The sequence below is a fragment of the Amblyraja radiata genome, chromosome 25 (genome assembly GCF_010909765.2).
Source record: "Amblyraja radiata isolate CabotCenter1 chromosome 25, sAmbRad1.1.pri, whole genome shotgun sequence".
Taxonomy (NCBI): Eukaryota; Metazoa; Chordata; class Chondrichthyes; order Rajiformes; family Rajidae; genus Amblyraja; species Amblyraja radiata.
In genome coordinates this window covers 32,272,400-32,289,997 of record NC_045980.1, presented here as the reverse complement: position 1 = coordinate 32,289,997, position 17,598 = coordinate 32,272,400, and the positions used below count along the sequence as shown (strand labels likewise).

The window sequence follows — 17,598 nt, the reverse complement described above, 5'->3', positions numbered from 1 at the left end:
GGGATGTGGAAGTAAACCAGAGCACCCGGAGATAACCAACGCAGTCACAGGAAGAACGAGCAAATTCCATGCAGACATAAGTGATAAGAGCAGAATTAGGCCATTCGGTCCATGAAGTCTACTCCGCCATTCATTCATGGCTGGTATATCTTTCCCTCTTAACCGCATTCCCCTGCCTTCTCCCCATAACCCATGACCCCTGACATCACCTGAGGTCAGGATCAAATCCAGGTCTTGGATGCTGTGAGGCAGCAGCTCTACCAGTTACACCACTAAACCAGTCTAGTTTCTTTGGATAGACTGATATCCCCCAGTACTGATTGAGAAAATGCAGTAGTTGAGATTCTGTCCGTCTAATCTGTTCTTAACCCAGAGACCAGTCTTCCTGACTAAAGGAGAAGATTCATGAGAAGATTACTAATTCACCGACTCGATCACTCTCTTTCAGCCCAAACGAACAACTGGCCTCAGGGTAAATTAGCTTTGATGAGTGGAACTTATCTTTACAGTGAGAACGTGTAATCATTGATATATACTGTATAAACCCTTGAGCTATATCCTTACTCTGTAATCTAAAAACAAAATACTCCGCCGACCCTCCAACTGAGTTTGATAGAACATCAAATATTTGACCCAAAATTATTTTACTTGTAAGAGCAACAAGCAATCAGCTGGAGGAACTCGATGAGACGATTTTATTTTTTGTGATGGTTTACACAGAAGGCCAAGTCAATGGATATTTTTAAGGCAGAGATAGATCCTTGATTAGTACGGGTGTCAGGGGTTATGGGGAGAATGCAGGAGAATGGGGTTGAGAGAGAGAGATAGATAGATCAGCCACGATTGGGCCGAATAGCAGTTATGAACATGATTTTAGCGGGTCTTACTTTTAGTTTGCAGCGCCTTTAGAAAATAGACTTAGGATGGGCAAAGTCATGGCTTAATGGCTTATCCAGGGTCCGTAACTCGAGATGAAGTCTCCACAATCTGTAATTTTGGTAGGCATTCAGGAAGCAGCACCGATGCAGTCGTCAATGGAGATAGAGTTCGGGGATAGGGCCAGTGTACGCCTGGAACAGGGATTGTTCAACATTAGACTTATCTACACTAGTCTGAAGAAGGGTCTCGACCCGAAACATCACCCATTCCTTCTCTCCAGAGATGCTGCCTGCCCCACTGAGTTACTCCAGCTTTTTGTGTCTAACTTGATGGGCCGAATGGCCTAATTCTACTCCCTCACTTATGATCTTACTTATGATGTTATGAATAAGGCAGAGTTATCCGCCAGCAATGATCCTATTTGTTGACTTGACAAGCGGTATGCTGAATAGTTTCATGAGGAATAACTAACTAACTCAGGGGTTCAGAGAGCTTTGAGGGAACATTAATGTGTTGTTGAGCATTAGTAGTGAGCATTTGCATCCTGCTCTATTTAACATTATAGACCAACCAATGTAATTTGATGTGTAGGAAGTAACTGCAGATGCTGGTTTACGCCAAAGATAGACACAAAGTGCTGGAGTAACTCAGCGGGTCTGACAGCATCTCTGGAGAAAAGGAATAAGTGAAGTTGTGGGTCGGGACCCTTCTTCAGACTAGGTTTTGGATGGGAGCACCGATCTCCGAGAAAATGAACACGACCTTGGTGATAGAAGCTAGAGAGAGAAGCCTCCTTATAGTACAGGATCAATAGACATTAGACAATAGGTGCAGGAGTAGGCCATTCGGCCCTTTGAGCCAGCACCGCCATTCGATGTGACCCCGTTCCTGCCTTTTCCCCATATCCCCTGACTCCGCTATCTTTAAGAGCCCTATCTCGCTCTCTTGAAAGCATCCAGAGAACCTGCCTCCACCGCCCTCTGAGGCAGAGAATTCCACACACTCATAACTCTCTGTGAGAAAAAGTATTTCCTCATCTCCATTCTAAATGGCTTACTCATTATTCTTAATCGTGGGAGGAAAGGTTGGCATCCTGGAGACCAGGGAGCAAGGGGTGCGGAATAAAAATAAAATGGAATAAGCACAAATAGTGCTTGATTGCCAGTGCAGAGTTGCTGGGCATAGAATACGTATTGATTCCCCAATGGATTCAAATGTTTCATAAAGTAATGAACAGGAGCACTTGAGTTAATGCCTTATTCACAATCAGCATCATGGTTCTTTGTGATCCAGAATAGGATGGAAAAAAGTAACCAACGGGTTGCAAGTTCATGAGATCATAAGAGATAGGAGTAGAGTTAGGCCATTCGGCCCATCAAGTCTACTCCGCCATTCAATCGTGGCTGATCTATCTCTCCCTCCCAACCCCATTCACCTGCCTTCTCCCCATTACCTCTAATCCCTGTATCCATACTAATCAAGAATCTATCTAAGGTAGACACAAGTGCTGGAGAAACTCAGTGGGAGCAGCAGCATCTATGGAGCAAAGGAAATAGGCAACGTTTCGGGACGAAACCCTTCAGGAAGGAAATAGGTAACGTTTCGGGCCGAAACCCGGAAGGGTTTCGGGCCGAAACGTTGCCTATTTCCTTCGCTCCATAGATGCTGCTGCACCCGCTGAGTTTCTCCAGCACTTTTGTCTACCAGCATCTGTAGTTCTTTGTTACTAACACCAGTACTATCTCCGTTCGGCCCGAAACGTTGCCTATTTCCTTCACTCCATAGATGCTGCTGCACCCGCTGAGTTTCTCCAGCACTTGTGTTTACCTTCGATTTTCCAGCATCTGCAGTTCCTTCTTAAACACAGGAATCTATCTATCTCTGCCTTAAATATATCCACTGACTTTGTCTCCACAGCCTTCTGTGGCAAAGAATTCCACAGATTTACCACTTCCTGATTAAAGAAATTCCTCCTCATCTCCTTCCTAAAAGAACGTCCTTTAAATCTGAGGCCGTGACCTGAGCAGTTTGACTTCTGCAACATGACTCCATCCCCAGCGTTTGTCTTGAGCATTAACATCAGATGCTGAAGAACTGAAAACAAAACAGCAAGTGCTGGAAATACTCTGCAGGTCAGAGTTAATGTTTCAGGTCAATGGCCTGAAATTCAGAGACCCCTCCTCCCTTCCTCCTTTACAATAATCCTGAAAGCCTTTCTCTCTATCTCTCCCCATATTACTCTGCTTTGTACTCTGCCTTGACTCAATACACCATTAGGTACGAATTGGGCAAATTACAAATTTGAGTTTAACAGGAATAAACCCAAAATAACTTACATTCCACTGTAGTGATTTGAAATTATTTGGTTTTCAAAGGAGCGTTACAGAAATTTTTTTTTTTGTAGTTTAGTGTAGCAGAGAGGATTAGTTGAGGTGCTGGAGACAGGAAATTAAATGAGCTGAGTGTGAGAAATTCCACATGCCAGTCCTGTTCTTGCTAATTAAATCTCAGGGATGCAGAGTTCAAATATTTACTCAATAAATTAAGAGGCTGATGAAATTGTAAGTGACTGATACAGTTGAAACATTATTGTGCATTTTTGAACTGTTTTTGCCAAAGGCTCTGGACTTGCACTTTGTAGTTCAAATGGAGGTCCTGCAGAACGCAGGTCCTGCAAGCTTTCCTTCCGTTTAGACGAACAGCATGGAAACAGGCCCTTCGGCCCACCGAGTCCACGCCGACCAACGATCCCCGCACAGTAAGACTATCCTACACTAGGGACAATTTATTACATTTATACCAATCCAATTAACCTACAAACCTGTACGTCCTTGGAGTGTGGGAGGAAACCAAAGTTCTCAGAGAAAACCCACGCAGATCACGGGGAGAACGTACAAACCCAAAACGGAAAAGGAACGAGGTGCTGATTGGGGATGATCAGCCATGATCACATTAAATGCCGGTTAAAATTGAAGCTGTACAATAACTGTATAATTTTATATGCCATTGGTTCTATTTTTGTACATTTGCTTCTAATAAATAAAAAAAAAATTTTTTTAAAAGCGGTGCTGGCTCGAAAGGGCCGAATGGCCTACTCCTGCACCTATTGTCTATTGCCCCGTAGCCAGGATCGAACCCGGGTCTCTGGCGCTGTGAGGCAGCAACTCGACCGCTGCACTACCATGTTCTCCTTGAAGCTCTAGTTTCATCCAAAAAAAACATTCACAAAGTGCTGGAGTAAGTCAGCGGCTCAGGTAAGATCTCTGGTGAACATGAATGACTAGGTGACGTCTTGGGTTGGGACCTTTCTTCAGACTGATTGTGGTTGATGGAGCCCTGGGGGAGGAGAAAGCTGGAAGAGAGGTGGGGGCGGGAGAAACTCTAGCGAGTGATAGGTGGATACAGTGGTAAAGTTGCTGCCTTACAGCGCCAGAGACCCGGGTTCGACCCTGACTACAGGGTGCTGACTGTACGGAGATTGCATGCTTTCATTGTGGCCGCGTAGGTTTTCTCTGGGGGCTCCTTTCCTCCCCACACCCCAAAGACGCACAGGTTTTAAGGTTAATTGGCTTCTGTAAATAAATCGTGAGTGTGGGTGTGAGTGTGAGTGTGAGATAGTGCTAGTGTACGGGGATCACTGGTCGGCGCGGACTCAGTGGGGCGAGGAGCCAGTTTCCATGCCGTATCTCTAATGTGCCGACCCAAATCGTCAAAATACATGTTTAAGAAATAACTGCAGATGCTGGAAAATCAAAGGTAGACAAAAATGCTGGAGAAACTCAGCGGGTGAGGCAGCATCTATGGAGCGAAGGAAATAGGCAACGTTCTTTAGTAACTTGTCAGTTTCTTTGTTGAACTAAATTAAGGCGCATGTTGCAATCAAAAGCGCTTGAACAATTGGTTGGGAAGAAAGCCACACTGTAAGAAAGACGACTGCGCCTCCTTTTCAAGAGCAGCCAACGCTTCGCTCCATAGATGCTGCCTCACTCGCTGAGTTTCTCCAGCATTTTTGTCTAACGTCAAAATACATGTTCTCCAGAGATTCCACCTGATCCACTGAGTTACTCCATCCAGCACAGCCTTCTTTTCTTATTTCAGTGGTGTCAGGCGCCCTCTGCTGCCCAAACACAACAAGAAACCATACACCAACCACATTACCAGCTGAAGATAGATACAAGCTGCTGGAGTAACTCAGCGAGACAGGCAGCATCTCCGGAGAGAAGGAATGGGTGTCGTTTCAGGTCGAGACCCTTCTTCAGACTGAACGCCAAGGGAAAGCAGCGTGCCACAGGAGCGTGTTTGAAAGTGGGGGCTGAGTGATAACTGATCTTTGGTCTTGGGGGTACCAGGTGAAGGTGTGGAGCGACCGAGCCGGGGGGGGGGGGTTGTCAGAGGGGGGACTTTTTGAAATTTGATGTATTAAAATCATGTTTTAGTGCATTGTGGAAGAACTCTCCTCCCACTCGGGCCAGAGCCAATCAGTGCTTTCTCCTGCTTCTCTTCGTTGCTGTTACTTCAAAATCCACGGGAGCTCTGAGTTTCTGTTTCAATGTTTCTATGATTACTAGGTTTTTTCTTTGCAGTATTTTTAAGGGCCTACATGAGAGCTAGGAGCAGGTGATTATTATTTTTGTTATTGCTCGACCTCCAAAAACTGGGGGGGATAATAATACAGGCCATCCCCCGCCTCAAAAAGTGGGGGGATATATCCCCCATCACCCCCCCATCGACAGCAGTGCCTTCCATGGTCAGAAAATTTGACAAAAAAAACTTTAAAATGTAATGAACAAGCTATGAGCTCTGAACTGCGAAAGTTTTATTATTTGTTATTTGCACTGTATTTGTTATTTATTCAACTTTTTATTATTCAACTTTTTCTTTTCCCGTTAAATACAATGTTTACAGATTCTGTTGTGCTGCAGCAAGTAAGAATTTCATTGTTCCGTCTGGGACATATCTATCTTCTATCTAATATATAAAACTGTGTGCCTGTCGCCTGCCGTCCGTCCGGCTGCCTTTCTTCCTTTTGATTTGTTTCCATCGTGTGATGTCACAATGCCCAATGCTCGCAGATGTCCATTCACAATGCCCAATGCTCGCAGATGTCCAATCGGAATGGATCCATTTACATGTACGGCTGCCGGCTGCATTTCTTCCTTTGATTCACTGCAACTCCGAAACCAGACGCAGAATCGCCGACATCTTTTCCATTTCGGTAGAGATTTCACTTTTCTTTCTAAGTATCCGCTCCTCATTACATTTCGTCGTGTTTAAGTACACGTTTTTAATCAAATCCTTCCCCCCCCCCCCCAAAATTTCAAAAATAAACTGGCTTCTCGCCCATAGAAGCAGCACCAGCCCCAGCCCCTGGTGAACGTTCCAACGTGTGATGTCACAATGCCCGATGCTCAAAGATGTCCAATCGAAATGGATTCATTTACATATGCCTTTGCAGGAGCCCCAGCCCATGGTGAACGTTCCATTGTGTGATGTCACAATGCCCAATGCCCAAAGACATTGTTGCCATAGAGGGAGTACAGAGAAGGTTCACCAGACTGATTCCTGGGATGTCAGGACTTTCATATGAGGAAAGACTGGATAGACACGGCTTGTACTCGCTAGATTTTAGAAGATTGAGGGGGTATCTTATAGAAACTTACAAAATTCTTAAGGGGTTGGACAGGCTAGATGCAGGAAGATTGTTCCAGATGTTGGGGAAGTCCAGAACAAGGGGTCACAGTTTAAGGATAAGGGATAAATCTTTTAGGACCGAGATGGGAAAAACATTTTTCACACAGACCCTACCCCTCTCCTCCTCCCTCCCCACTCTTCCACTTCTCTCCCCCCACCCCTCCCTCCCCATCCCCCTCTCTCACCCCCTACCCCGCTCTCCTTTCTCTCCCAAATCTGTCCCATTTCCTCCTCTTCCTCTCCCCTCCCTCCCCTCTTCTCACCCCCCCTCCCCCCACCTGTGTGTTTGGGGGGTGGTTAATGTGAGTGTGATGCCACAGACCCCCCCCCCCCCCCCCCCCAATATTTAAAAAAATACTGGCTTCTCACCCATAGAAGCAGCCCCAGCCCCTGGTGAACGTTCCATCGTGTGATGTCACAATGCCCAATGCTCAAAGACATTCTTGCCACAGTGGGAGTACAGAGAAGGCTCACCAGACTGATTCCTGGGATGTCAGGACTTTCATATGAATAAAGACTGGATAGACTCAGCTTGTACTCGCTAGAATTTAGAAGATTGAGGGGGTATCTTATAGACTTACAAAATTCTTAAGGGGTTGGACAGGCTAGATGCAGGAAGATTGTTCCAGATGTTGGGGAAGTCCAGAACAAGGGGTCACAGTTTAAGGATAAGGGCTAAATTCTTTAGGACCGAGATGAGAAAAACATTTTTCACACAGAGAGTAGTGAATCTCTGGAATTCACTGGCACAGAAGGTAGTTGAGGCCAGTTCATTGGCTATATTTAAGAGGGAGTTAGATCTGGCCCTTGTGGCTAAAGGGATCAGGGGGTATGGAGAGAAGGCAGGTACAGGATACTGAGTTGGATGATCAGCCATGATCATATTGAATGGTGGTGCAGGCTCGTAGGGCCGAATGGCCTACTCCTGCACTTAATTTCTATGTTTCCCTCTCTTCACCCCTCTCCCTCTCCCACCCATCCCTCTCTACCCCACCCCCCTTCCCTCTCTACCCCACCCCCTTCCCTCTCTCCTCCGCCCCCTTCCCCCATACCGCTCTGTCCCTCTTCCACCACGCCCCCTACCCCTCCCTCCCCACTCTTCCACTTCTCTCCGCACTCTTCCCCTCCCTCCACACTCTTCCCCCTCTCCCTCCTCATTCCCTTACCGTGCACAGTCTCTGTCTATAAGAAGGAACTACAGATGCTGGAAAATCGAAGGTAGACATAAAAAAAGCTGGATAAACTCAGCGGATGCGGCAGCATCTATGGAGCGAATTGAATGGTCAACGTTTTTGGCTGAAACCCGGAAGAAGGGTTTCGGCCAAAAACGTTGCCCTTTTCCTTCGGTCCATAGATGCTGCTGCACCCGCTGAGTTTATCCAGCTTTTTTGTTGTTGTACCAGCCTCTCTATCTCTGCCCTTTTCTCTTCTCTCGACTCATGCACGCCCAATCCAACCCCCACACCCCCCCCTCCCCCTCTCCACCCTCCTCCTCCCCTTCCTCACAAAATATTTTTTGTGGGGGCGGGTCCTCAGTGTGTGTGACTGTTTGTGGAGGCGGCCACGCGCTCTCCATTCAAGAAGACGCTCATCTGTTTGTGGAGGCGCGTGCTAAGTATGTGACCAAAGATCTTATAGCGGAGCTCTCCGCTACAAGATCTTTGTGTGTGACGACACACGCCCCCCCCCCCCCCCTTTGGTGCAGGAGGCGCGCGCAGCATCTGAACGCTCAGCAATTATTCGAATTCTTCACTAACCGTCATTCTGACTTTGCTTGTGAAGAGAAAAGTCCTGAATTGCATTTGTCTGATGCAGGAAGATTGTTCCCGATGTTGGGGAAGTCCAGGACAAGCGGGTCACAGTTTAAGGATAAAGGGGAAATCCTTTAGTACTGAGATGAGGAAAACATTTTTCACACAGATAGTGGTGAGTCTCTGGAACTCTCTGCCACAGAAGGTAGTTGAGGCCAGTTCATTGGCTATATTTAAGAGGGAGTTAGATGTGGCCCTTGTGACTAAAGGGATCAGGGGGTATGGAGAGAAGGCAGGTATAGGATACTGAGTTGGATGATCAGCCATGATCATATTGAATGGTGGTGCAGGCTCGAAGGGCCGAATGGCCTACTCCTGCACTTAATTTCTATGCTTCTATGTTTCCCTCTCTTCACCCCTCTCCCTCTCCCACCCATCCCTCTCTCCCCCACCCCTTCCCTCTCTACCACCACCCCCTTCCCCCTCTGTCACCACACCCCCTACCCCTCCCTCCCCACTCTTCCACTTCTATCCCCCTTACCCCATGCCACTCCCACCCCTCTCTCTTCCCCTCTCCCCTACCCCTGTCCCTCTTCCACCACTCCCCCGTCTCTCTTCCACCACTCCCGCTACCCCTCCCTCCCTCCCCACTCTTCCACTTCTCTCCTCCCCCTCCCTCTCCTCACCCCTCTCTTCCCCACCCCCCTTACCTCCCCCCCACCTCCTTCCCCCTATCTCTCTGTCCTTCTTCCATCACTCCCCCTACCTCTCCTCCTCCCTCCCCACTCTTCCACTTCTCTCCCCCTTCCCCTCCACTCTCCCTCCACTCTTTCCCCTCTCTCCCCCACCCCTCTCCCCCTCCTCCCCATCCCCCCTCCCCCACATCTCTCCCCATCTCTCACCCCCTACCCCGCTCTCCTTTCCCTCCAAAATCTATCCCGTTTCCTCCTCCTCCTCCCTCCTCTCACCCTCCCTCCCCTCACCCCCCCCCCCCCCCCGCAAACGCCGTTGGGGAAACAGACCCAACGGGTCTGCACTTGGTCTAGTAATACAATAAAACACTCATGTCTATAATTTCAAGTGGTATTTTTTTTGTTTGTAGTTGGAAAAAGAGACAAGAAATAACCATAACATTTCCTGATTTTGCAAAGTCGTACAAATTATGTTTTGCTCGGAGAAAAAAAAAAAGATTTTGAAAGTATGCGTTCTCCTTTTGACGTATGGTTCATTTTGATTTGAATTTAAAATCATCAAACCATTACATTAATAAAGGGGTTAGATGTTTGTGGAAACGTAACTTTTTTTTTTTTTTAAAGTAAGACTTTCAAAAAATCTAAAATGCATTAGAAATATACATTTCGATGCACTCAGCCTCTTGCCCAGAGAAGGTGAATCGAGGACCAGAAGACAGATGTAAGGTGACGGGTAACTTTTTCCAACACAAAGGGTGGTAGGTGTGTGGAACATGCTGCCAGAGGAAGTAGTTGAGGCTGGGACTATCCCAACATTTAAGAAACAGTTGGACTGATACATGGCTAGGACAGGTTTGGAGGGATATGGACCAAAGCAGGTAGTGTAGCTGGGACATGTTGGCGGGGTGTGGGCAAGTTGGGCCGAAGGGCCTGTTTTCACACTGTATCGCTATGACTACATTATAGACACCTGCTTTAAGAGGGCATCAATAACTTTATACCTCTATACTTCCACCATGCATGAATGCTTCAAATTCAAGTGGTCGAGTTTTATTGCCTTATACTCAAGCATGGAAACATAGAAAATAGGTGCAGGAATAGGCCATTCAGCCCTTTGAGCCAGCACTGCCATTCAATATGATCATGGCTGTTCATCTAAAATCAGTATCCCTTTCCTGTTTTTCCCCCCGTATCCCTTGATTTCGCTAGCCCCAAGAGCTAAATGTAACTATCTCTTGAAAACATCCAGTGAATTGGGCTCTACTGCCTTCTGTGGCAGAGAATTTCAGATTCACAACTCTCTGGGTGAAGAAAGTTTGTCCTCATCCTAGTCCTAAATGGCCTACCCGTTATTCTTAAACTATTCTGTTTGCAGCCCCCCCCCCCCCCCCCCCGTTCCGTGGCCCATGGAAAGGGAAACGAGAGATATAGAAAATGATGCAGAGAGATAGAGAACAAACAAATTTAAAATATGCAAAAAAGTAACGATAAAGGAAATAGCATTGTTATCTTTGCTAGGTTTTAAAATAACTGTGGTCGAGGAAGAAACGGAGGGCTTTAAGACATTCCTGGTGGGGGATGGAGGTGTAGAGCATGGGCCCCCACCCCTCACGGCAGTTCCCAGAGTGGAAAATAAAAATGTGAAAAGGAAATAAAAGCCCCAGGTTATATAGTGTTGAAATCGCAAGGCTCTCAAATCAGGACAGTGCACAATGCTGTGACAAAATAGTTTCAAAGCTTTATTGCAGTTAAAACATTTGTACCAAACTGACCGGAGATAGTTATTTTTAAAATAGCAATTTTACATTTAAGAATTCAAGCTGAGGAGGTCCCTCCATCAGTATTTCATCACAAAGAATAATTATAGTCCAATTTAAAACAAAAAGGCATCTCAAACCATAAAGACATTTCAAACAGCGCGTTCCGATTCCTAACTTGTCTACACATACAGCAATAATGAATAAGATGGGAGTGGAACCAGAGTTATTCTTTGGTCACGCCTGCCACAACAGCAGGAACTTCATTCCCTGGGAGCTGGGAAAGATGCTCCAGGCTCCCACGAGCAGATCCTGCTGGAAACGTTCTGTGTGCAAATGACTAGCGAGAACAGGATCAGGTTAGACTGCACTTCCCTTCCTAGCTAAATGGACTGGCAGCTATCCTAGGGGAAACTGGGGTCCCTTTGGGTATGCAACTGAACGAGACTAAAAACCTGAGGTTGTGTTTAAACACATTGCCTGGCATCAAATGGAGAGAAATATTACAAAGTCACCATAATTCGACTTTGGGATCCCACTGTGGAGAAACACAACTTTGCAGTGACCATCCAAAAAGGTTCCTTCATTCAAGTTGGGCAATTGATAAATATTGTCTACAAGGTGGAATAGAAAGCTGTAAAAAAGACACTTAAATTGAATGATTTTTCTTTTAATATAAGGAGACTCAAGCATTCAGTTAAAAAAATGAACGAATTTAACCAAACACGCATAAAGAGAGTTAACCAGCATGAAGGTCAGGCCTGCTGAGATACTCCAGCACTTTGCCTTTTATTTAAAAAAAGTTAAGGCTTTAGTTCCAATTACAATGCAAAATGCATGATCGAATACAGTGGTCATTTTATTGCTAGTCTTTGGCTTTTCAATAGTAATTACAAGAGTAAAACAAAGCGACACTCCTACTTCATAAGGGGCAGATATGGATGTGTTACAAAAGATATGACAAGGTGGGAGAAGGGAGGAGAGGGATGATGCAGGTGGCTTGCATGAAGAATTTCAACCTCAAGCAGTTTACAATTACAATCACATCAATGAGATTAAAGGCTTTGAAATCATCTGCTGACTGTGTTTGTGAAAGACATCTGTGGACCTCCAGAAAGTGAAGAGATTAAAATATATTTTACTCTGCAAACCACACAGAGACAATACCCATCCCCTAATGGTCCACATGCTCGATATCGTTCATGATCACACCCCAATGTAAACACACCACATTTAACATCCCAGACTAGGCTGGAAATACATCAAAACATTGACAGAACACAAAGATTACGCCATATTCAGCACATGCATCCTCTTACAAAAAGGCATTCCAAATACATAATACAAAGCAATTACTTCAAAAGGGAGGATTCCAGCAGGTTTGGGGAGGTTTTAAAATATCGAAAAAGATAACCACCATGGATTTATTTTTTAATTTTGTCTTGGACCAAATCCCTTTGGACCAAGTACTTGCATAGGACAAGAGTGTTAACAGCCAGTTCATCAGAAGGCACAAGAGGGTTGAGGAAACACCTGCGATAAAGGATTTCTAGATTGAAAAAAGGTCACGATCCTTAAAGTTCCAAAGAAAATATTATGCAAGTACAGCATCATAAGCATCCCAAACTAAAGAATGGATTCAGACGACGTCCCATTGCTCTTTCGGCAAAGGACAAAACGCCTCAGAATCCCTTTACAGCTTTCAGCATTGCCCCAGGTTACATTGAAAGATCTCCATAGATGCTGCTGCACCCGCTGAGTTTCTCCAGCAATTTTGTGTACCTAAGATCAATCTCAAGTTTGATTCACCAAGAGAATGCCTGCCGACAGTTCAATCATTCTGATGAATGAACTGTCTTATTGTCTATCCTTCAGATATTGATCAACCTGCCATGTCCAAAAGCTGGGATGCCAAGTTGACACATCTTGTATTTGGTGTTGTTCATTAACTGTACAGATCTGTGCAGGTGTAACATTTTAACATTGCTTACGGTCATTAGTTTCCATGGGTTGCTGACGTCCTGGAAGATGGCAACAAATGGATCGTGCAGTTACTTTAGTTTAGAGATACAGCGCGGAAACAGACCCTTCGGCCCACCGAGTCCACGCCGATCAGCAATCCCCGCACACAAACACTATCCTACACACACTAGGGACAATTTACATTTATACCAAGCCAATTAACCTACAAACCTGTACATCTTTGGAGTGTGGGAGGACACCAAAGATCTCGGAGAAAACCCACACAATCACAGGGAGAACGTACAAATAGACAGCACCCATAGTCGGGATGGAACCCAGGTCTCCAGCTCTGTTAGCGTTGTAAGGCAGCAACTCTACCTCTGCGACACCGTGCCGCCCTTTTTTTGCTTATATTTTACAGTTCATAAAAAAACACCAGTGGACTTTATACACACGATCTACTGGCATCCTGATCAATATTATGCTTTTTTTTTTAAATAATCATTGCGTGCAGCAAAAAACAATATTGCAGCTTTCCATTTAATGGAATGCCTAATATTAATTTACAGTGTAACCATCAACACTGCCTCTGTCCTCAGTCCTGCATTATTATCTCAAAACCTAAATTTGCTCCTAGCCCTTTACTGTTGAACAAATCCCATTTCCTGAACATTGAAAAGAGACAGTGAATGGAAAAAAAGCTTTAGGTACAAGTTTACACCAGTGTTGCCCTCCATGCAGGCTCTACTTTCATTCAAGCAAGCCCAAGTGAGGTAGTAATAGTGAAAAAAACCCTTCATAAGTTGTTAAATATTAATGGCTGCAATTTTTTTGGGATTCAAAGTGTTAAGCTTCATGGGTTAAGAAAAGCCATGGTTCAAAAACGATCCAATGGCATCAGAGGTTTTTCTGAATGTTATTTCATTCCATTATTCCCTTGAATCAAAAGATAGAAACTTAATTAAACAAAGACGTTATAAAAGATCACAACTAGGTAAGTGAATTGCAATAGCCAACAAGTCTACAGATAAATGAAAGGCCAGTGGAGATTGCAACATAGCACCTTAAACAAACTAACATCCAATATATTTGACTGACTTGGTCTCAATTACCAGTATTGGTAAGCAGGAACACTTAAACCCTGATGCATTATTAAATTATATAAAATCCTCTCTTCCAACATAAATCAAAAAGCTTCATTTCTTGAATACATCATCTCCAAACTGCAGTATAATTAACAGGTTTCAGTAGAATTTAAAACATGGTATCCGATTGTGACAAGTAGACTTGGAACAACCCAGGTTTATAAAACTTACAACAAGCAGCATTGAGAAGGCACTGTAAAGTGTCGATCTCTGCTGTGACGTGACCACGAAGACGCCTACCACCCGTCACCGATATTCATCCATCAAATGATACAAGTAAAAGGTGGTTGACGTGCAAACTGAATCAGAACAAACATAATTTAATCACAACATTTTGTAATCTGACAACGTGGGTCAATATTATTTCTAGGATCTAAAATATTCTTGCAAAGCTTCATCAGGAATATTATTGCTGAAGTTTGAATTTCTGGCGCCAACTGTTTAAAGAGTGCAGACAGACCTCTCTAGTTAGTTCCAATAATCAATTCCTAACTTTCCAATAGAACAGTAGGCCATTCCCCCAAACATTAGTCGCATTTGGGATTAAATTAGTGCTGCCGAGGAATCAAAGAATGAATATACAACTGATTTGTTCTGACTCCCACACGATCGTGGATTCACAACTAGCCGTGTGCTAGGTTGAAAACAAAATTAAGTCAAAATAACAGATTTTGCCCAAGAGGGGCAAGGAACGACCTTTTGTAGAAAAGGTCCAGGTTTTATGACTGGACACACGTGTAGCTCTGTGCTGGCACGAGTTGAAAACTCATTCAAAGATCATGTTCCTGGCACTTATTCAAAGGTCATCAGGTGGAAGAATAAACTGGCAATGCCTTTACAAACAATATACTTCAGTTTGCTTTCAAGCCGACTTCCCTGGTTACTCAAACACTGCAGAATCACACATTTCAAGTTTTCAAAAATACCAGCTGCCAGAGGATGCAAAACCTGGTAGTAAAATATAAAAAGTGTTTTACCAAGAGAAAAAGGAGCTATGCAGAGGAAGAGCAATGCAATATTACTGCTCACAATCAAACATCAGGTTATTTGCTAATTGTGTAGATTCGAAATGCATTATTTTTCTTTAAGCAAAAGCACATTTGGATTAGTCTGTCTGTTTTCCTGAGTTCCCCAAGAAGTTAATCTCTTCAGATGAGGATTTTTCTGATCCTGTAGTCAACAAGACCTTTTCCTATGGTGCTCTCAATCACCTCCCTTCATGTCTAAGTGCAAATCAGTGGTAGTTTTTGGGTGACCTAGGCTGTGTTACACAAAAATAGGCTCAATAAATTATAAAAATTAATTCTCGAATAAGAATTAGAAAAGTCTATAATATAATCCCTCAACCAAAAAGCCAAAGAAATGCTTTGCATTAGGATTTCAAGCAAGTCTTAGAATTAACGTTAACATTTTACATACGACAGTCCCTTTTTTAGATTTCCCTTGTTAAATGGACCCTGGGCCATCTGTGCCAATTTAGTTCCAAGTTTGATAGACCACTGTCTCTTACTACAGCAGGCATCTGCGTCCATGACTTGGAAGAGTCGGGGACAGTTAGCAAGAACGGAGCTAGGCCATTTCACCAACTTGTACTGAATTCAAAGTCAAGAGTTCATCAGTGCCGAGAATGGCGACGGTCAGCCCAGCACAGGCCTATTCAAGAGGATGTCGGCCCGAGAGAGGGGGAAAAAGGAGAAAACAATACCCGTTGATTCGCTTCAGAATCTCACCCTTAAATTGAGAGTTTATCTAGATTCAACTTCAGCATATACAGATTATCCATTATAGGTTTCAAAACAGATCAAGGATGCAGATGTAATTATGTCATGCAGTAGAAAGGGTGTGTGTAAAAGGTTACAAAGAACGCACCATCAACCCAAGATTGAAAAGGTTAACAAATTACGTCTGACCATTTCTAAAATGCTCTAGTAAATGTGCAAAGCTTGTGCTAAATGGTAAAATATCAAATGTAATTGGGCTAACCCTATAAATACCCCATTTTGCTTGTATTAACTAGTAGTATAAATTGAGAAAATTATATACTCTGCACTACTCCATCAAATAGCTCAAAGGACTAATGGGACAAAACTGATCTACGTTAATTTAATTCAAAGATACGCTCAAAATGCCAGAGTAAATCAGCAGGACAGGCAGCATCGCTGGAGAGAAGGAATGGGTGGCTTTCGGTGCCGAGACCCTTCTTCTGTCTGTCCTGCCAAGTTACTCCAGCATTTTGCATCTATCTCTTGTGTAAACCAGCATCTGCAGTTCCTTCCCACACATTAGCTTTAATTCAATGTTATTATAGCATGAATCAACAGGAGCACAAAGCAACTTCCACATGGATCAGCTCCACGCGGTTAGTGTTCCTTCCACATTAATTACTGCTGGTTAATGACCACCACCCGACAAACAGCAACTTAAGTTATCAATCTCAGTGATTACATTGCCGAGAGGAAGAGTGGAACAGGGAAGAGGGGAGAAAGATAGTCAGTGCATGTGTTAAACTTTGTAATCCAACTCTGCATTCGATTTTGTGTACATCTCATAGATAGCATCAATGGTCACCGTGAAGTTGACTAAAAACTGTCTGATTTTTTCTATACATTCTTCTTCTTTAACGTCTCTGCCCTTGGACAGTGCTTTCAGAAAATCCGCTTTGTACGGCGCTACATAAACTGCGGCCTGGAAAACAAAAATGTTAATTAAAACTGTTGTACCTGAAGACCACATTACCCCATCGCATAGAAGAGTTCACCACAGGAACAAGCCTTTTTTGGTCCATAATGCCCGTGTTCAACATGATGCCAAGACCAACTCATAACTGGTTGCACATAATCTATGTGTTTATAAATGCAACTATCATATCTGCCACCACCGCCACACTCAGCAGCACATTCTCAACATTCGCCATCCTGTAACAAAACAGCTCGCATTTGATATTTCCACCTTGAAGGAAAAAGTTCACCCTGATTAACCTGTGGAATTCTCTGCCTCAGAGGGCGGTGGAGGCGGGTTGTCTGGATGCTTTCAAGAGAGAGCTAGATAGGGCTCTTAAAAATAGCGGAGTCAAGGGATATGGGGAGAAGGCAGGAACGGGGTACTGATTGGGGATGATCAGCCATGATCAAATTGAATGGCGGTGCTGGCTCGAAGGGTCAAATGGCCTACTCCTGCACCTATTGTCTAACCTACCTATTTCTCCCACACATAGCCGCCTAGCACCCTGGGTCCTCAAGAGCTGCAAGGGTTTAAATGTGGTGGAGAAACCAACTATGTTAGATTACTGAATGTTAACATATAAAGCAGTGAAGTTGGAAAGTCATGTCACTTGGAAAATTGAGAATTTCAAAAAGCTCTACAGTTTGCTTGCAGGAGCTGATGTGCCCATGAGCCTTAGCTAGCCCGAAGTACAAGACAATAAGGTGATTTTGTTTACATAACCCACCAAATGACGGCATGACGTTTGACTGAGGAGCAACACTGCGGAGCTGAAACAGAAGTGCGCAGGTGTACATTCATCTTCTAGTCAGAGGGGCCTGGAGAGCAAGTGCTCACTGCAGCAGAAGGTGCAGGTGAGAGGATGCCTCGCTCATTCGTAGTACTGTCATTCCAGAACAAATCCAAATCATAATTTTAGCTTTCTCTCTCAAGATACCATTGAGATTAAATGCCAGATTCACACCTTTGAAGTGCAGGAGGATTAGGGGTAATTTTATAA

General features: G+C 44.2%; 1 protein-coding gene across 2 annotated transcripts in view; it reads right to left on the bottom strand.

Annotated features, from left to right (window-relative positions):
• Positions 1-13,228: 13,228 nt before the first annotated feature.
• The window catches only part of LOC116987601 (glycolipid transfer protein), a 33,148-nt gene continuing 28,778 nt past the window's right edge, over positions 13,229-17,598 (bottom strand). For both annotated transcript variants that reach the window (XM_033043775.1, XM_033043774.1), the window contains one exon: positions 13,229-16,562. In XM_033043775.1, coding sequence (XP_032899666.1) covers positions 16,380-16,562 — 183 coding nt within the window. In that variant the 3' untranslated portion in view covers positions 13,229-16,379. The remainder of the gene's footprint in view (positions 16,563-17,598) is intronic.